This window comes from Girardinichthys multiradiatus, chromosome 18 (genome assembly GCF_021462225.1).
Source record: "Girardinichthys multiradiatus isolate DD_20200921_A chromosome 18, DD_fGirMul_XY1, whole genome shotgun sequence".
In the NCBI taxonomy this organism is placed as follows: domain Eukaryota; kingdom Metazoa; phylum Chordata; class Actinopteri; order Cyprinodontiformes; family Goodeidae; genus Girardinichthys; species Girardinichthys multiradiatus.
The window spans coordinates 31,280,804-31,301,716 of record NC_061810.1 but is presented as its reverse complement, the minus strand read 5'-3'; the positions used below and the strand labels follow the sequence as shown (position 1 = coordinate 31,301,716).

General features: G+C 38.2%; 1 protein-coding gene across 3 annotated transcripts in view; it reads left to right on the top strand.

Moving 5' to 3' along the window:
- The window catches only part of LOC124884248 (rho guanine nucleotide exchange factor TIAM1-like), an 80,284-nt gene extending 67,643 nt beyond the window's left edge, over window positions 1–12,641 (top strand). For all 3 annotated transcript variants that reach the window (XM_047392061.1, XM_047392062.1, XM_047392064.1), the window contains 11 exons: window positions 2,244–2,312; window positions 2,599–2,724; window positions 2,815–2,923; window positions 5,398–5,577; window positions 5,698–5,816; window positions 5,909–6,017; window positions 8,871–8,929; window positions 9,064–9,169; window positions 9,250–9,337; window positions 9,461–9,633; window positions 11,049–12,641. In XM_047392061.1, the coding sequence (XP_047248017.1) occupies window positions 2,244–2,312; window positions 2,599–2,724; window positions 2,815–2,923; window positions 5,398–5,577; window positions 5,698–5,816; window positions 5,909–6,017; window positions 8,871–8,929; window positions 9,064–9,169; window positions 9,250–9,337; window positions 9,461–9,633; window positions 11,049–11,584 (1,674 nt within the window). In that variant the 3' untranslated portion in view covers window positions 11,585–12,641. The remainder of the gene's footprint in view (window positions 1–2,243; window positions 2,313–2,598; window positions 2,725–2,814; window positions 2,924–5,397; window positions 5,578–5,697; window positions 5,817–5,908; window positions 6,018–8,870; window positions 8,930–9,063; window positions 9,170–9,249; window positions 9,338–9,460; window positions 9,634–11,048) is intronic.
- Window positions 12,642–20,913: the final 8,272 nt, after the last annotated feature.

The window sequence follows — 20,913 nt, the reverse complement described above, 5'->3', positions numbered from 1 at the left end:
TCTTGAGTCTCTCAACGTTCTCTTCACAATATCCCACAGATTCTCTATGGGGTTCAGGTCAGGAGAGTTGGCAGGCCAATTGAGCACAGTGATACCATGGTCAGTAAACCATTTACCAGTGGTTTTGGCACTGTGAGCAGGTGCCAGGTCGTGCTGAAAAATGAAATCTTCATCTCCATAAAGCTTTTCAGCAGATGGAAGCATGAAGTGCTCCAAAATCTCCTGATAGCTAGCTGCATTGACCCTGCCCTTGATAAAACACAGTGGACCAACACCAGCAGCTGACACGGCACCCCAGACCATCACTGACTGTGGGTACTTGACACTGGACTTCTGGCATTTTGGCATTTCCTTCTCCCCAGTCTTCCTCCAGACTCTGGCACCTTGATTTCCGAATGACATGCAGAATTTGCTTTCATCCGAAAAAAGTACTTTGGACCACTGAGCAACAGTTCAGTGCTGCTTCTCTGTAGCCCAGGTCTGGGAAATGCGGCACCTGTAGCCCATTTCCTGCACACGCCTGTGCACGGTGGCTCTGGATGTTTCTACTCCAGACTCAGTCCACTGCTTCCGCAGGTCACCCTAGGTCTGGAATCGGCACTTCTCCACAATCTTCCTCAGGGTCCGGTCACCTCTTCTCGTTGTGCAGCGTTTTCTGCCACACTTTTTCCTTCCCACAGACTTCCCACTGAGGTGCCTTGATACAGCACTCTGGGAACAGCCTATTCGTTCAGAAATGTCTTTCTGTGTCTTACCCTCTTGCTTGAGGGTGTCAATAGTGGCCTTCTGGACAGCAGTCAGGTCGGCAGTCTTACCCATGATTGGGGTTTTGAGTGATGAACCAGGCTGGGAGTTTTAAAGGCCTCAGGAATCTTTTGCAGGTGTTTAGAGTTAACTCGTTGATTCAGATGATTAGGTTCATAGCTCGTTTAGAGACCCTTTTAATGATATGCTAATTTTGTGAGATAGGAATTTTGGGTTTTCATGAGCTGTATGCCAAAATCATCCGTATTAAGACAATAAAAGACCTGAAATATTTCAGTTAGTGTGCAATGAATCTAAAATATATGAATGTTAAATTTTCATCATGACATTATGGAAAATAATGAACTTTATCACAATATGCTACTTTTTTGAGAAGGACCCATATATCAAACTGGGTGTAATGAATCTACAGTGCCTTGCAAGTATTCAACCCCCTTGGTATGTTTTGTTGCCTCAAACCTGGAATTAAAATGGGTTGTTTGAGTTTGCAACATTTCAGTTACAGAACACATTTTCACACATTTTCACAATTTACAGCTCAAGTAACCACTGATTCTCAATTGGATTGAGGTCTGGACTTTGTCTAGGCCACTCGAACACATTTAAATGTTTTCCCTAAACCTAGCAAATGTTGCTTTAGCTGTATGCTTTGGATCATTGTTCTGCTGGAAGGTGAACCTCCATCCCAGTCTTAAATCCCAGGCAGACAGGTTTTGCTCAAGTATATCCCTGTATTTAGCACCATCCCTCAATTCAGACCACTTTTCCGGTCCCTGCATGATGCTGCCACCACCATATTTTACTGTGGGGATCGTGCATCTTCTTCTTTACGTGCATTTTTAATACTAAGTAATGCCTTTTATCTGGCCAATCTTCCATAAAGCCCAGCTCTATGGAGTGCACGGCTTATTGTGGCCCTATGGACAGATACTCCAGTCTCTGCTGTAGAACTCTGCAACTCCTTCAGGGTTACCTTTGGTAACCCTCTCTGTGCTGCCACTCTTTTGAAAACTTTCACAAGGCACTGTACATATAACTTTCACTCTTTGAATTTAATTACTGAAATTAAATAACTTGGACTGGAGATCATACAGTTTGCTGTTCCCACGTGCCTTTTGTGCTGCCCTAAAACTGAGGCTTTTTCATTTCTACCAGCTTCCGAACAGTTGACTAAGGCGCTTAAAATGTTGTTTGATCAGGACATCTTAGATTTAGCCATTTTTCACAAACATCCTGCATGTCACATTTGGGTATCAGTTGCTGCCAAAAGTGACTTGGTCTCTATCTCCTTCTTTTTAAAACAAATCCTTAAAAAGGCATCTAACATTTCCTCAGACTCTTGATGATGAATGTCAATTTCCTGCTGCATCCACAATGTATCTGACAAATTTGTAAGCCTCGCCTGAAACTGTATTTTTGTCAGTATCCCACATGGTAAAACAAAATCAAATCAAACAAAATTAACTCTTTTCTTGCAGGATCTCAATTGTCTCATTGGGAGATATTTAACCCCTCTGCAGAAAGAGAACTTCCTCACACAGGATGAGGTATGTGAAATGCTTCCCATGCATTAGCTTTTCAATGGTAGCTTTTAGAGACCAGCTCTGGTGATATATTCTGTTAATGGTTTGTTGCATAATCATGTGAAGTGATACTCTGTAGAACAAGAGGGATTGATAATGAGAGAGAATGACGAGAGTTTTTTTTACATGCATTTGCAATGAATGTAAAAATGTCATATGACAATTTGAATTTACACACTAACTGTTACAGAGGACTAAAATAAGCTATTTAAATATTATAACATGGACATTGTTTTATATATTTTTCCAGTTGGATGTTCTGTTTGGCAACTTACCGGAAATGGTGGAATTCCAGGTTGAGTTTCTAAAAACCCTGGAAGATGGGACCAGATTGGTTCCAGATCTGGAGAAGCTGGAGAGCGTGTATCAGTTTAAGGTACAACTCCTTTTTTAGACATAGACCAGAAATATAAACAGAATCAAGCATTTAGATGAACTTTTTTTGACTAGCCGAACTCTTTCACAGAAAATACTGTTTTCTTTGGGAGGCTCTTTCTTGTACTATGCGGACCGTTTTAAGATCTACAGTGCTTTCTGCGCCAGCCACACCAAGGTCCCAAAGGTTCTTGTGAAGGGTGAGTAGATTTTCTTTCCTTAGGCTGACATTCCACCTTGGCTCACAGCAGAGTGTGTATTTATCCGGAACCCATCTGCTGTATATTGCAATTCTCAATAAATCTCCTCTGCAGAATTGTCAGCCACAGTTGTCCATCTGACCCCGGTATACTTTCCAGCTGGAAGCTCTCAGGGTTAAAAGCCTGGCAAAATTGCATGATATTTAATTAGAAGTGTTGAACAGACTGTTCTGAAGCTACTACACCCACTCTCTATAACTTCACTGGATGGCTTTGTTTGCCACATTTATATTCAGTGAGTCAACTGCTCATCTCCTATGCAGGTTTCTGTGGGGCTTTTAGAATACAGGAGTTTTAAAATACTTATTCCCTTTCAAGAAAAAACACAAAACAATTTAATGTATTTGGCAAGACTGTGACTAATGTGTTTTTCTAAAAGTCGAGCAGAAATGTGCACTCAGTGGATCAAACTTTTACCCCACAGTAGCAAAGCTTTTATTACTGTTTATCACAATCTCTTCAGTACTTTTCGGCATGGGTCAGTATGGGGTTCTCAAAGTATAACAGAGTCAAACTATCATTTATGTATGGTATTTACATAAATATTAAAACAAAAATGTATAGCATGATGCGATTGCTTTCACTAAAGCAGAAAGGCATCATTTACTTCTACTGCTGCTAAAAATAATGTAATATTGTAATTATAATGTTATAGCATTTTATTAATTTTATTTCAATTTGTATACATAGTCTTAAGCCTAAAATGTGTAGTATCTTATTAGTAGTTGTACTAATTGCACAGAATATTATACATTTTGCCCTTATGCTCTTTTTTTAAAGTAACACAAGAATCAGCTGGTTATTTAGTCAGGTTATCTGCTGGGGTAGCCAGCTCATAGTCGGTTGGTCTACAGCGTTTCTGCTACTTTTAAAACAGATTAAATTTATAGGAGTGCTGTGTGGTGCTCCCTTAGCTTGACTGTGTTTTTTGTGACTGGAAAGATTTTCAAAAAGTGTTTATCTTTCTTGGAAGCAACGGTTGAACGTAGTACCCTTTGTTTGAATATTGACAATAAAGCTGCACACTTATGGACTCGCTATACTCAGTGTAAACAGTATTGCAATTGCAAAATACTGCTTGAATGCCATAATTAGGAGAATACTATATTTCAGGTGTCATGCATTCGACCTTTGCATATCGATACTCTATTTGATGTAATGCCCACCATTCTCCACCATTCTCATGGTAAAGAAAGAAAATTGTTTGAAAAATGTGAGTTAATCATAATCAATATCATTATCTCTATTTTAGGCAATAGTATAGCAATTATATTTCTTCCTGCATCATGCAGCCCTAAAACAAATTTGTCAAAACATATGGTGTCTCTTGTACTACTTAATTTCTTACCTTTTTAAAAATAAGAGCTCAAGCCTCAAAAAGATTGGTAGTATTTTATTAGTCCTCGGATTTTCTGCCACTAGAATGCCCTTTTCTCAGGAGTGATGTTATTCCTGGATGCTAACTCCAATTTAAGAGACTAATTGAATCCAGCATTAAGTGCTCACCTTCATATTCAGATCTCATATTGGCTTAAACCCGTTTCCTCTAAGCAAGACGGCAAACCATAGATGGCACTTTGCAAGAAAGGCTTTACTTTAACGAAATATAACAATATCGCATAATCTAAAGAAATGAGATCCTGCAACCCTACTAGCAATGCTCTGCCAACAATGTTGATACAGAATATATAAACTTCCACAGACAGAAATGCAATGTACAATGGCAACAAATAACTGCACCAACGCTGCCCGAATCCAGAAGGTGACCATATTTTACAGGATTTCAAACAAACAGGAGCTCACTAACTTGTAACTGAACTGCATAAAGTAAAGAACTGCATAAGGTTGTGATTTAGTAATAAGAACAGACATCTGTCAGCTACAGGTGAAAGTAATTATTACTAAAAAGTTCTCAGTTGTTGAAACTTTCTAAAATGTTATATTTGTTTCCACATGTACTTTGTTAGCATTTTAAATCAGCAGCTACAACATCAAAGCTCAGAAATGTCCAACTGTACCTGCCTGCACTACATATTTAACATAAATTGTACTTGGATGTTTTAATGTAATGTTATACTTGGATGTTTTTCTAAATAGCTACATTTCATTAAGCCAGCTGACTGGCAGTGTGTAGCAACAGGTTGAGGAGGGGAGGGTCCTTGTGTTTTTTTTTTTTTGTAGCATTCAGCCGGAGGGAACGCTGTTTACTCCATACTTTCCCTGGCATCTCATTGAAAGGACTAAGCTATAAGAATATGATGGAAACTTTTGGCAGTTTTGAACCTTTATATGCCTTAATATCCCTTCATCATAAGTATGCCAAATTACATGTCAAAAATATTTATTTAAACTGCTACAAACTGTATTACCTGTTCAAACCTTTTGCAAACGCATGAATGTTTTTGTCATTTCAGCCAAAACTGACCCTTATTTCAAGGCCTTTCTTGATGAGCGGAACCCCAAACAGCAGCACTCTTACACCCTAGAATCTTACTTGATTAAACCCATACAGAGGGTGCTAAAATACCCCCTTCTGCTAAGGGAGCTCTACTCACTAACAGATCCAGACAGTGAGGAACACTACCATTTGGATGGTAAGACAATGTCACAGTTACTGAGGAGATCAAATCTTTCTGACACAGGAGATCGGAACGTATTACATGAACCGTCACAACAGTTTAGCTCAAAACACAATGTTTTCTGCTTGACTCTAGTTGCTATAAAGGCCATGAACAAGGTTGCCAGCCACATCAATGAAATGCAGAAGATCCATGAGGAGTTTGGAGCTGTGTTTGACCAGCTAATCACTGAGCAGAGCAGTGAAAAGAAAGAGGTGGGTTTGGACAAGTGCAGCTGGACATTGTTCTGTCAAAAATAAAGAGTCCCTGTGAGATGACAATGTTGATATTTTCACACAACTGCCAGGTGGCTGATCTATCGATGGGTGATCTGCTGCTCCACAACATAGTGACATGGATCAACCCACCTGTTTCCCTGGGAAAATGGAAGAAAGAACCACAGATGGCAACATTTGGTATGTCAGTGATGATATTCAGTTGAATCAATCTATTTTACTTTCCTATGTGTTTCAGCATCAAAAGGCACCAGAAAATGGCTCTGTGTTACAATATGTTAACAAAGGCACAACTCAGATTTTAACAGTTAACCCACTCAGACCATTTGGGGTTTATTTAGTAATAAAAATAAACACAAGTATTTTCTGCTTCCATTAAGTTAATAAAATTAGTCAGCAAACATAAAAAGTGCTTTAAAATGAGCTTTTGTTCTTGTAAGTCAATGATCTTTATTCTACACTGGGAAATTTACAAAAGGCCTTTTAGTTTGTCAGATATTGCACAGAAATATCAGTCTGCATTACCTTGTAAACCCAATGTCTTGCAATCATATTTATACCCTTTGAATTTTTTCACACTTTTCACCTTACAACAACAAACTTCAAGGTATTTTATTTGGGTTTTATGTGATAGTTCAAACCCTAAATGCAGATAAGGAACTGTGGTAAAATTTAAAAATGCTGCTTAGGGTTGCTCTCAATTTGCCTGAGCTTGAGCTACTTTGCATAGAATGAGCTGAAGTTTCAGTCTCAAAAAGCTGGTAGAAACATTTCTACAAAGTAATGACTAAGGGGGTGGAGTACAAATACACAAGAGTTGAGAAAGAATCAAACTTATAATTTTGCGCTACTTTGTGTAAAAGCGGTTCTTAAAGTTTGCTTCAGGAGACCACATGGGGTCACGATTATGTAATGGAGGAATCTTGAGATCTTTTTCAGAAATTAACTTAAATACCAAAAATGACAATGATAAAGCATATTCTATAAATATTGTAAAAGATAAAAATAAGACTTGACAATTGTGGCTGTTGATGCTGATTGTGTTGTCATTGTACCACTTAACTTGGTAAAAATGGTTGTATGCTCCATCAAGAGTCGGGGTCACGAACCTCTTGCTGTTTTATTTTGTGGGTCAGAAGCTAAAAACTTTGAGAAGCACTGGTCTAACATACAGGTCCTTCTCAAAATATTAGCATATTGTGATAAAGTTCATTATTTTCCATAATGTAATGATAAAAATTTAACATTCATATATTTTAGATTCATTGCACACTAACTGAAATATTTCAGGTCTTTTATTGTCTTAATACGGATGATTTTGGCATACAGCTCATGAAAACCCAAAATTCCTATCTCACAAAATTAGCATATCATTAAAAGGGTCTCTAAACGAGCTATGAACCTAATCATCTGAATCAACGAGTTAACTCTAAACACCTGCAAAAGATTCCTGAGGCCTTTAAAACTCCCAGCCTGGTTCATCACTCAAAACCCCAATCATGGGTAAGACTGCCGACCTGACTGCTGTCCAGAAGGCCACTATTGACACCCTCAAGCAAGAGGGTAAGACACAGAAAGAAATTTCTGAACGAATAGGCTGTTCCCAGAGTGCTGTATCAAGGCACCTCAGTGGGAAGTCTGTGGGAAGGAAAAAGTGTGGCAGAAACGCTGCACAACGAGAAGAGGTGACCGGACCCTGAGGAAGATTGTGGAGAAGGGTCGATTCCAGACCTTGGGGGACCTGCGGAAGCAGTGGACTGAGTCTGGAGTAGAAACATCCAGAGCCACCGTGCACAGGCGTGTGCAGGAAATGGGCTACAGGTGCCGCATTCCCCTGACCTGGGCTACAGAGAAGCAGCACTGGACTGTTGCTCAGTGGTCCAAAGTACTTTTTTCGGATGAAAGCAAATTCTGCATGTCATTCGGAAATCAAGGTGCCAGAGTCTGGAGGAAGACTGGGGAGAAGGAAATGCCAAAATGCCAGAAGTCCAGTGTCAAGTACCCACAGTCAGTGATGGTCTGGGGTGCCGTGTCAGCTGCTGGTGTTGGTCCACTGTGTTTTATCAAGGGCAGGGTCAATGCAGCTAGCTATCAGGAGATTTTGGAGCACTTCATGCTTCCATCTGCTGAAAAGCTTTATGGAGATGAAGATTTCATTTTTCAACACGACCTGGCACCTGCTCACAGTGCCAAAACCACTGGTAAATGGTTTAATGACCATGGTATCACTGTGCTCAATTGGCCTGCCAACTCTCCTGACCTGAACCCCATAGAGAATCTGTGGGATATTGTGAAGAGAACGTTGAGAGACTCAAGACCCAACACTCTGGATGAGCTAAAGGCCGCTATCGAAGCATCCTGGGCCTCCATAAGACCTCAGCAGTGCCACAGGCTGATTGCCTCCATGCCACGCCGCATTGAAGCAGTCATTTCTGCCAAAGGATTCCCAACCAAGTATTGAGTGCATAACTGTACATGATTATTTGAAGGTTGACGTTTTTTGTTTTAAAAACACTTTTCTTTTATTGGTCGGATGAAATATGCTAATGTTGTGAGATAGGAATTTTGGGTTTTCATGAGCTGTATGCCAAAATCATCCATATTAAGACAATAAAAGACCTGAAATATTTCAGTTAGTGTGCAATGAATCTAAAATATATGAATGTTAAATTTTCATCATTACATTATGGAAAATAATGAACTTTATCACAATATGCTAATATTTTGAGAAGGACCTGTATAACATCCCAATAAAACGCATTCAAGTATGTGATTGTAACATGTCAATATGAGCTTTTACACATACAACTGCACAGCATTTAGGGTTATTGCTGTAGCATGATAGTGCAGAAGGTCTTCAGTGTTGATAATGTTTTCATACCTGCAATATCAATAAGCTTTGACATTCCAAATTATCACAATTGTTCTGGAATGTTTTAAAAAAACTTGCAGAATTACATGCAATGTCTTCAGTGATGATTTGGAGGTAACTGCATGCCATTTTCTTACACCTTTTTTCCTAATGCATTTCAGTTTTCAAAACTGCTGTGGTCTTTGTATGCAAAGAAGAGTCCAAGCAGAAGAAGAAAATTGTAAGTTTTCACACGAACAAGGCACCTATGAGCTGCTTTTAGAATCTGCAACTGTACAAGCAACATAAAAGTGAAACAGGTTTCAAAAGTAGCTTTCTAGTGAATGTTCACATATAATCTTTGTTCGTTTTAAGGGCGGCTCTCATCGAGTTTCTGTATCTTCGGAAGAAAAAGATCCTTTCCGATTCCGTCATATGATCCCTACAGATGCCCTTCAAATCAGATCCCTGTCAAACACAGGTAGACAATGCACTGAATACAGCTTTGTTTTAATTTCACCATGTTTCTATGTGAATGATGCAAATGTTTGTGTCCCACAGACGGTGAGAGTTCTGCAATGTGTGAAATAGTTCACACAAAATCAGAATCAGAGGGACGACCCGAGAGGACATTTCACTTGTGCTGCAGGTGAGGATTTTCTCCTGAAGGAGGTTGAGTTTCATTGCAGATTAAAGCTTGTGTGCTGCTCCTTCCTGCTGCTCTCAACACAGTGACAAACTGATAACACAACCTTTCTATCTCCTTTCTCAGCTCTCCGGAGAGCAGAAAGGAATTTCTGAAGACGGTCCACTCCATCTTGAGGGAAAAGCACCGTCGACAGCTCTTAAAAACAGAGAGTTTACCCCTGAACCAGCAGTATGTGCCATTTGGAGGAAAGCGACTCTGTGCCCTGAAGGGAGCCCGTCCAGCCATAAATAGAGCCGGTAAATGCCAGTCTGTGGTTGTATTCAGCCTACAGCTTAAAGTGCCCCAATTCCTTACTTACTGACACAGAAAGGATCTTTGGTGGAATCCAGGTTGTTCCTGCATCCAAACATTTTACTACTAGCTAATATAGTACTTTGCAAAATTCTTTATACCCCTTTAACTTCTTTACATTTTGTCACATGACGACCAATTAAAAGTAGCATATAATTGTGAAGTGGAAGGAAAATATAAACATGGTTTTCAAAAATGTTTTACAATAAAACATTTGAATTGTTTTGCATTTGTGTTTATCCACCTTTGCTGGTTTACCTTCTAAACATAATCTAGTGCAACCAATTTGCTGCTAAACCCACGTAATTAGTAAAGAGAGTCCACCTCTGGTTTTATTAGAGAATATTAGTGAACAAACACCATCATGAAGACCAAGGAACACACCACACAGGTCAGGGATAAAGTTATGCAACATTATAAAGCGGGGTTAGGTTTTAAAATATCCCAAACTTTGTTCAGTCCATCGTTTAAAAATGGAAATACTATTGTACAACTCCAAACCTACCAAAACATGGCTATGAACCTAAACTGACAAAGTGGAAAAGGAAAGAAGCAGCCAGGAGTCCCATGGTAACTCTGGGGGAGCTGCAGAGATCCACAGCTCAATTTAGAGAATCCATCAGCAGAACATCTATTAGTTGTGCTCTCCACAAATCTGTTTTAGAGTGGCAAGAAGAAAGTCATGTTTGAGTGAAATCCATTAGAATTGGATCTGAATTAAAATTCAGATCCAATTAAGAATCAGTGGGAAGATTTAATAATTCTATTAATGTTCTAATATTCTCTTAATCCCATTTTACTAAGTTTAAACAATTTAGCTAAATTATTTTAAGTTTGCTTTTTAGGCAGAATGTGCTCTGGGCAAATAATACATAAATGCACATTTTGGCCTAGATGCAAAATACTGTGGTGCAGAAAACACCACACAAAAGAGCTGGTCAGAGTTCACTGGAAGATAGGAGCTAAAGCCTAAAACCCAGTCCAGAATAAAACCTGTGAGACGTGGCTAAAGACTTTAGACTTTGGGTCAAATTTACAACACAGCAGGACAACAACCTTAAATATGCAGCTTGGGAAATAATGATTTAGAATAAGGTGCATTTGTGCATTCGAATGGTCCAGTCTACATCCAGACCCAGTTCCAACTGAGAATCAAATATTCATGTTTTAAGATGTTTTAATTCCAATCTTACTGGGTTTAAACTAATTTGCAAAACAGAATGAACAAATATTTCAGTGTCCAGATGTGCAGAAACAGTATACTTTAAAATACTTGCATGTGAAAATACAGATGAAGGTTGTTGTATAAAGTATTAAAGTAATATAACTGATTGTGTTTTTCTTTTATTTATCCTACCAGCATCTGCCCCGACCAGGACTCTAGGCAGGAGAAAGCTGGTGCGCAATCGTTTCACCATAGACACCGACATTGTTTTTGATGGGGACTCAGAACAGCAGGACCTTGCTACACCGCAGGAATCAGACTCTGTTCCCCTGCAGCAGGAGGATGAGCCGCAGTCTGAGTTGGCAGGTGACACAGACCGCTGGGTGGAGGAGCAGTTTGACCTCGAAGAGTATGAAGACCAGGAAGAAATGAAGGAGACAGACATCCTAAGTGATGAAGATGACGAGTTTTGCCAAACACCGAGAGCTCTATCTGAAGAGGCGGATCTGGAGAGCCCCATGATGGCTTTATCCCTGGAGGGAGCTGAAACAGATGGGAGCAAGAGCCTGCAGTCCCCAGCTGTGAGCAAGACACCTGATGAAGAGATGGCATCCGACACAGAGAGGAAGAGCTCAATAACTGACAACTCCGGGGAAAGGAATCAAGCAGAGAAGGATGAGGTTTGGGTTCGAAGGGAGCCGTCAGGTTCACCCCCTGATGGTGCAACATAAGAGCTGAAAGGGATAGGAATCTCTTTATATTTGCTGCACAACGATCATTCATCACAAACAGTGCATGAGCATTGATGTATATCACACAGCTAGTAAAAGAAACAGTACACCCTCCTTTACCTTACTTATGCTGAATGCGTTTTTTGATCATTTGTGGAGCAATAATTAAATCCAGAATGAGGTAGCTGTATCCCAACTCAGATGCCGTTTCATAACTGTCAAGTGTTTGCTTGGAGAGGTGAAATAATGGTACAATCATGGGATCTAATCCTTTGCTTTGATTGGCATGGTTTGCACATTTGGGCGGCATTCTGTAGTCCTGCCTGCTGTTGCCAAATTTGGGTATTGTGAGAACATTAATATTTGTTTCGTCTGTGTGACTCAGAGATATTATCATAGGTAAGGGCTGTATATTATTTGTCCTTAAAGACATAGAATAATAAATTGCCGATGACAGTCTTGCATAGATTACTGTACATTTTCACAGGAATATACACTGATGTGTTAGGATTTTGATCTTTTACTTTACTCTATTGTTACATTTAACAACAAAATGATGTAAAAGCTGTAATGTCAGAAGCAATTGGATTTTATTTGGTTTTTAATTTAACATTATCCTGTTTTTACTTGAATTTGTATTTGCTGTCTTTTTTTTTTTAATGCTGTGAAATCACGTGTTGTACCGATGGTACGCAGCTCATACACGCTGACACACCACATTCACTTTATTGTGGAAAATTTACACTTTAGCTTCAGAAATTTTTCTGCGTTCTTAATTTTTTTTTTTTTTTTTAGTAATGTATTTCAAAGCAATGGTTTTTATTCATGTGTAAAACTAATTTGCTATTAACGAGCATCAGAAGTAACTTTTGTTTTTTTCCACAAAGAAAGTTCAAAGTTGCTAATGCAATCAAGGTGAAAGACTGGCAGGATGTCTGACCAATAAAAGAAGTCATAATTTAAAAAAGCTCATTATGCTTCTAGGACTGCATTTTTATTATGTGTTTATATAAAATGTATTGATATCATAATAAATACCTTTGTTTCCTACTTCTAATTCAAAATGGTCCTGTTCTGATTCATTTGCTTTCATTTTTAAACAGCCTATCATGTTCTCACAGCTCCAAATAGTTTTACAGAGATGGATGCTGAGCTGTATGCAATACGCCAACTGTATACAACTACACAACACAAGGGAAAAAGTGTAGCGCCAAAAGACAATTTTAGTGTTGACAAGCTGCAACTCAGTGATGAAAAATTGGTATATAGATTTCTTATTACTGCAGAAAATGAAAGAATGTCTGCAGTCAAAGCCTACATTTTAATTAGAATCCCTTTACAAGTAAAGTCAGCATCAGGAAAAATTAATAGAACAAGACAACACCAAATGGGAGGATATGAAGGTGAGTTGCAAAGGTTCTTTCTTCCTAAACTTTTCTAAATCTTTTCACATGGCAGGCACAAACTTCAATAGTACTTTTTGGTGGTCCAACACAAATTACTATATTTGTTTCCTTTCACATATGAAGTGGATTCGGGGAACATCTGAAACATGCAGCACATTGGCCTCAGAAAACAGGTTGTCCCACCTCTGGCATAGATAACAATATAATCGAGTTAGAATGACCCAGTCAAAGTCCAGGCCTCAATCCAACTAAGAATCTGTGGCAAATCTTGAAATTTGATGTTGACAGGCGATCTCCATCCAATCCCACTAAGCTTAGATTTTTTGCAAAGAAAAACTAAATATAAGATTTCAGTATTAATTGAAAGGGCTAAATAAAAATGTGAAACACATTTTTCACTTTTCTGCTTGCAACATTTTTTTCCATCCCTGTATTATCTCTCTTCCACTTTTCTTAACATTGTGTTGGTCTGTCAGATAAAACTAATACCATTGATGGATGCTTGTGGTTGTCACATGACAACGTGGAAAAGTTTGAGGGTAAGAATAACTTTGTAAGGCACAGTAATCCTGTGCAGAATGACTAATTACTTATTCTGCTGATAAACTAAATAAATTCCATAAAACAAGAACCATGCAATAAAAAAACAGGCTAGCCTCACACTGTTTTATTTTAGGGTATTATACACTCATTAAAAGTGACATTTTGTAGCTCTTTGTCATCACTTCTCAATAATGCTGAGAAAAGGTCTTGGTGTAAAACTTATTTTAAAGCTCTTCTCTACATCTCATCATAGTCATAAAGACTGAAAAGTATAAATCTAAATCATTAAATATTTCATATCTGGAAATAACTGTAAAATACATTTGCTGTGAAATATTTCTAAATATCAGCCTTAATTTATGAGCTTTCAGATGCAATAATATTACTACCCTATTCAGATTTAGATTTTGGCACTGAGTAAAAGTAGTTAGACGGTTTTAGGGTGTTTAGTTGTTTTTCTGTAAATCCTTAGGAAAATGGCTAATCTCACAGGCAATAAATTTAAACTAAAGAGATGAGTCAGTTCTTTTCCAAGGCTAAAGGCTCGCAAAGAGTCGCAAATACGGTGAGCGGCACGGACTCTTCGCGCACTGTCCGGTGACACATTCCTACATTTCCCACAAAAAACAAAAGAAGATGGTTTATCATGCCATTCAATAAGACTGGGTACAGAGAAGGGGAATTCATCGGCACAGAATGCCCGCGACTGGTGGATCGGAACACGGTGTTACATTTAAAACAGTTCGAAATGGAGACTTTTCCCGCCGAGCAGTTTATTGTGCGACAGGGTACAGATGATGCTGCTCTTGACCTAATCCCATCTTGTTTATCACCCTCTTTCATTCCTGTATCTCATCACTACTATCCGCTATGTCCCGTCAGATAAAAATAAACATTTCAAAACTTCAGAGCATTAAAATACAGCTCTGCGACTGGGTTTACGAGTTAATGCAAATGCTTTAAAGCAATAATTTACCTTAGGTACAAAATTATATAGTTATAATTGATCTGCTCTTTGAACTCTTAAAAGACAACAGTGTTTTGTTATAGCTTTTTTAACAGATATAAATCACACATTACAATGATAAAGCAAAAACACCAAAAAAAACAAAACAAAAAAAAGAGAGTAGCTAGATATTAAACATCATATTCACATATCAAGTCTGATACTCTTTTTTACACTGTGTCCTCGGGGCATGCAGAGATCATTGTTTCATATAGGTCTTCTATTTTTTTCTTGTTGCTGGTAAGGAGGCTACTTCCAGTACTTTTGTTGGATGTACATTTTAGAGAAAAAGTCGGTTGTGCAAAAAAAAAAAATTTTATATCATTATTTTATTATAATTCTGGCCTATATTTAGCTAAAACAACTGCACTTAGTTAATTTTGTGTGGGAACACAATGTGCCAGATTTGCTGCTGGGTTAGCCCCTGGACTACTACACAACACAACAAATCTGTTCAACCCGAAAGAGTTAGCAATGAGCAACTAATACAGATGTAATACTGTACCCCAGAAACAGTACTAAAATATGAGAAAGCTTATTTGGTCAAAATAACTTTGTTTAAAAAAAAATAATAATAATAATAATAATTTTCTATTTTTATTGTGCTATTATGCTTTTATTTGACTGTTTTAAAGTTTTCCATTTTATTTTCCAGTTCAGGTTTTGCAGAAAATGTATTAATGCTTTTTTATTAGTTCTATTTTACTATATAATGTCAAACATTTGAAAAAAATACTTTATGGAAAGGTTCAACAAGATGATGACATGACGAATTTCATGTTCAAGGCAATTCAGTGCAATAGATGCATTATTTTTTTAAAAACTCAATAAAGAATTATTTTAATAATTGTGATTTCGATCCTGACAAAATAATTGTGATTTTAAGTTTTAACTTCAGGGGGCTTACCTGAAAGTTTTTATTTTTATCATAATTACACCTTGTCATTTAACCAAACATGTAGTATCAATGGAAAGGTCCAAGATGTGCAGACTACCGTTTTAAATGTTTGTTCAGAATCAGGATATCCTTTATTGTCACTGTCACAAGTTCCACAAAATTGAGCAAAAAGGTACCTGGTCTGTGCATGAGCAATAAATATGGTGGCACTTGGAAAACGCAGTATGAGAGCACTTTCTTTATGAAGTTTGAGAACCAATGTGAACGTTATTGTTTAAAGCAACAGCTATGCAGTCATATTTGCATACAGCAGAGGGTGCATTGATCCTTCCTCAAACTCTCCGATGACAGGTTACAACTTACTCTTTACCTATTTATATTGATTTATTTTAGGTTAAAGTCCACTTATTTCATACCCATTAAATCCAGATTTAAAATTAAATCAGCATATGAAACTTTTAGCAGCAGCAGAACTTCTTTCACAACATAGCCTTCCTTGACAGAATCAGAACATGACATGTTTAACTTTACCTCTATGGGTTTTTCACCATGATCTTATCTGTTTACATTCAAAGCAGATGACGGCAGTTTTGGCCAGTGAACCTGTTCAGCAGGTTTTCCAGTTTCTGTTCCTGTTCTTTGACCTTTCCTGCCACAATTCTTTGTGTCTCCTACTTCCCAGAAACCAGATGATCAACAGGGTGTTACCTTTTTAGACCAAACAAGGTGTCACGAAAGGAATGGCTGCTCTTCACCACTCTGAAATCCCTCACTGTTTTGAAACACTTTCTATTTTCTCATCTTAGATAAGCTCTTGTTTAAATATGTTCTTTATTTTCAGCAGTATTATAACTGTTGCTACATTGATATTAAACACCATGCGAACTTATAGATTCTAGATTTTTTATTGTCATTATGTCACCATAATGACATTTAGCTGAGACCTGGTTCAAAAGATACACATGTAGGTCATAGGCACTTACAAAATTTAAAAAAACTTTTAGAAAAATAGAACATATGTACATGGAATGTGGCATGTAGTTTTTACATAAATTTCAGCTTGTGCTGAAACAGTCTGAGATGGGTTGGTGGTTTGATTGTCAGCAGGGATGTTTAGTGTCTCCCTGCAGGGGGACAATTGCCTTCACTGCTTTGGAAAATAAACTATTTCTGAGTCCGAGATTTGTTGTTGATGTGATGTTCTTAAATCATTTTCCTGATGGAAGTAGGTCAAACATTTCATTGCCCGGATGGGTGTTGTCGGTAGCAATGTTTCTGTCCCTTTTCTGACTCGTGCAACATAAATCGAATCCAGATCCGGTAGACAACATCCCACAATACCCTGTGCTGTCCTCACTACCCGTGCTAAGTCCTTATAGCTCCAACCAACTTCTTTGTAAAACTGAAAAAACATGTATAGACATTAGCTGATTAGATTGAGTTGGCTGTATTTTGACTTGCTGTTTAACTAATGACTGAAGTTATCAGAAGTGTGTCTAGCTATTTTACAAAAGTTGTAATGAAATACAAGATGCAACTCTCAATATTCACAACACATTGGAGAACTGTACTAAACATAATATGTGCTCATAGATACAAAAACTGGTAGTTCAAGTTTTCCAGTTTGAGAGATCATCAGAATGACTACTCCTAAAAGTTGCTGCTGGTAAGTAGAATCGTTCTTTCAGTCACACTAAAAAACACAGACATGCAGTTCCGGTTGGAGCAAAGCATACACTCATCATCAGTGTTAATGTAATTTTCACTTTTGGCATTTGAGGTTGGTAATTGCAGCTTTATGATAATCTAGAGCGTTGGTCGTTTCTGGGTTGTTTATGAACATCCTAACCTGTTTGGGACAGAGGATTGTAACTTGGACAAATCTGAGTTTTCCAAAGGACATTGATCCAAACACACATCAAAACTAATATTAAGCTTCTGAAATGGCCTCAACCTCAACCATATTGAATATTTGTAGACTGTACTTAAAGTTGGGTCAATCTCAGGAATCCAACCAACTGAATTGAGGGTTACCATTTATAATAAATAGAGCAGTTATACATCCAGCTAGAAATATACTAGAGGCTTGTCGATTGTTACAAAAACATTTCACTTCTGGAGGATATTATCCAAGTATTGGTGGGGGTGTATTTATAAATCTAGGCATGTATGTTTAATTTTGACACTTTATGAATTTGAAGGAAATAAAAATAAATGTAAACGTGTGCACCCAACTTTTGCTTCCATTTCATTTAGTACTCTAACATATAACATGTAAACGTGTCAGGTGCTAACATATCAAGAAATACCATACACTTACATGCAGGGGCGAAAGTAGTTTAAAATTCTTGCCGGTACTTAGGGGCGGAGCTAGAGGTGGGGGCTGGGGAAGCACTGGGGGTAATATATATATATATATACAAAATGTGTGTGTGTTAATTGTTACACTCATCTGTGGCCCCCTCGAGATCTTTCTCTCTTTCAGCAAAGTTCAAGCTAATTAAAACATCAATATTTTACTTTACTGTAGGCTGTCTGTATAAGTTAGAAATTAGAATCACTTGACAATGTATATAGTCAAGTGATATATCATTCAAAGTGTTTTCTTTATTTTCATGACTATGAATATTGTAGCTTCACACTGAAGGCATCAAAACTATGAATTAACACATGTGGAATTATATACTGAACAAAAAAGTGTGAAACAATTGAAAATATGTCTTATATTCTAGGTTCTTCAAAGTAGCCACCTTTGGCTTTGATTACTCTTTGCCTGCTCGGGACGACCTCCTGGTCGCCCGCCTGAACTCTGTTTTTGTTTTTGGCCCTCCTACCAAGGCCCCCACCGCCCGCCCTGGTCGGGTTGTTTTTGTTTCTGGTTTTCCAACAGTCTTGAAAGAGTTCCCAGAGATGCTTAGCACTTGTTGGCCCTTTTGCCTTCACTCTGCGGTCCAGCTCACCCCAAACCATCTCGATTGGGTTCAGGTCCGGTGACTGTGGAGGCCAGGTCATCTGGCGCAGCACCCCATCACTCTCCTTCTTGGTCAAATAGCCCTTACACAGCCTGGAGGTGTGTTTGGGGTCATTGTCCTGTCATGATGTAGGGTTGTTTGGTTTTTGGTTTCGGGGTTTTTCCTTATGTTTTTCACTGTTCAAGTTTTGAATCATGTTTGTGTTCATTTTCCTGGTCATGCTTTTGTTTTGTCGTCTTGTTCATGTTTTGTCAAGTTTGGTTTTCGGATCTGGTTATGCTTTTGCTTCATGTTTTTCTAGTTTGTGTTCAAGAGTCTCTGTTTTGCTCCAGTCACGTTTAGTTCTGTTAATTAAGTTTATTCAGTTCACCTGCTTCAAGTTAATCTGTCTCCTTACTTCACCTGGTTTTCACGCCATATATTCACACCTGTTCTGTTAGTCTTTGCGGAAACATCTTTCACTCTCATGCTCATGTCTTGTTCTCTAACCAAGTCTTGTCTTTTTTTTGATCATGCCATGCCTGTCTTGCCTGCCCGTTTGTTTTGTTCCTGCCTGCTGCTGAGTGTGAGTTTTTGTAATTAAACCTTTTCTTCACGCTGCCTGCTCGTCTGCATTCTGGGGTCCAATTCCAAGTAAACCGTGACAGAACCGTGACATGTCCTGTTGAAAAATAAATGATGGTCCAACTAAACGCAAACCGGATGGAATAGCATGCCGCTGCAAGATGCTGTGGTAGCCATGCTGGTTCAGTATGCCTTCAATTTTGAATAAATTCCCAACAGTGTCACCAGCAAAGCATCCCCACTCCATCACACCTCCTCCTCCATGCTTCACGGTGGGAACCAGGCATGTAGAGTCCATCCGTTCACCTCTTCTGCACCGCACAAAGACACGGTGGTTGGAACCAAAGATCTCAAACTTGGACTCATCAGGCCAAAGCACAGATTTCCACTGGTCTAATGTCCATTCCTTGTGTTCTTTAGCCCAAAAAGTCTCTTGTGCTTGTTGCCTGTCCTCAGCAGTGTTTTCCTAGCAGCTATTTTACCATGAAGGCCTGATTCACACAGTCTCCTCTTAACAGTTGTTCTAGAGATGTGTCTGCAGCTAGAACTCTGTGTGGCATTGACCTGTTCTCTAATCTGAGCTGCTGTTAACCTGCGATTTCTGAGGCTGGTGACTCGGATGAAGTTATCATCCGCAGCAGAGGTGACTCTTGGTCTTCCTTTCCTGGGGCGGTCCTCATGTGAGCCATTTTCTTTGTAGCGCTTGATGGTTTTTGCGACTGCACTTGGGGACACTTTCAAAGTTTTCTCAATTGTTCGGACTGACTGACCTTCATTTCTCAAAGTAATGATGGTCACTCGTTTTTCTTTACTTAGCTGCTTTTTTCCTGCCATAATACAAATTCTAACAGTCTATTCAGTATGACTATCAGCTGTGTACTGTATCCACCTCCTGCACAACACAGCTGATGGTCCCAACCCCATTTATAAGGCTTGAAATCCCACTTATTAAACCTGACAGGGCACACCTGTGAAGTGAAAACCATTTCAGGTGACTACCTCTTGAAGCTCATCAACAGAATGCCAAGAGTGTGTGGAGCAGTAATCAAAGCAAAAGGTGGCTACTTTGAAGAACCTAGAATATAAGACATATTTTCAGTTGTTTCACACTTTTTTGTTCAGTATATAATTCCACATGTGTTAATTCATAGTTTTGATGCCTTCAGTGTGAAGCTACAATATTCATAGTCATGAAAATAAAGAAAACTCTTTGAATGAGAAGGTGTGTCCAAACTTTTGGTCTGTACTGTATATATAATTTAAATTGTTAAAGAACTGCCATGCAACAAAATTGATAAACCATTTTCTGATGCATAACTTTTCATCTTCAGTTTCCGTCTTTTCTTTTCAGCAAAGCAGTTATTGTTCTCTGCATTGTGGTCAAGTTTTGATTTCATTTAAATAAAAAATTTGACATTCCGGTTGTTTTATTTTTTATTTAAGTCTGTAGATGGTAAGTGATTTTTTTTGTTCGTCCTGTCCTAATGTATGGAGGTAAATTTGTCTCAATATTATTCAATAAATAAAAAAAACTAATAAAAAAAAAACTAATCTCAATCAAAAAAATAAATTGTGGTCAAAACTTTTGGAATATTCAACCAAAAAAAAAAAAACTAATCTCAATCAAAAAATATTAAGTTGTGATCATTATTTTTTTTAATGGAATATTTTATTTTGGGGAGAAAAATTTTTTTTGAAAAAACTTTTTTTGATTAAAATTACAAATTTTTTCTCACGAAGAGAAAAAAGTTATTTGCAAAACATAAACTTTTATTTGCGCATGTCAAAAATCTTTGGTTACGACTCTCGCTCTTTTGGTTTTGACGCGCTCTGTTTTTGGTTGAACTCAAAGAATTGTGAGTGCTGGGAACATGAACATCCTGGGCGGAGCCTAAAGACGAACGATGTAAGACGTTTCCCTATTGGTTAGCGCTGACTGA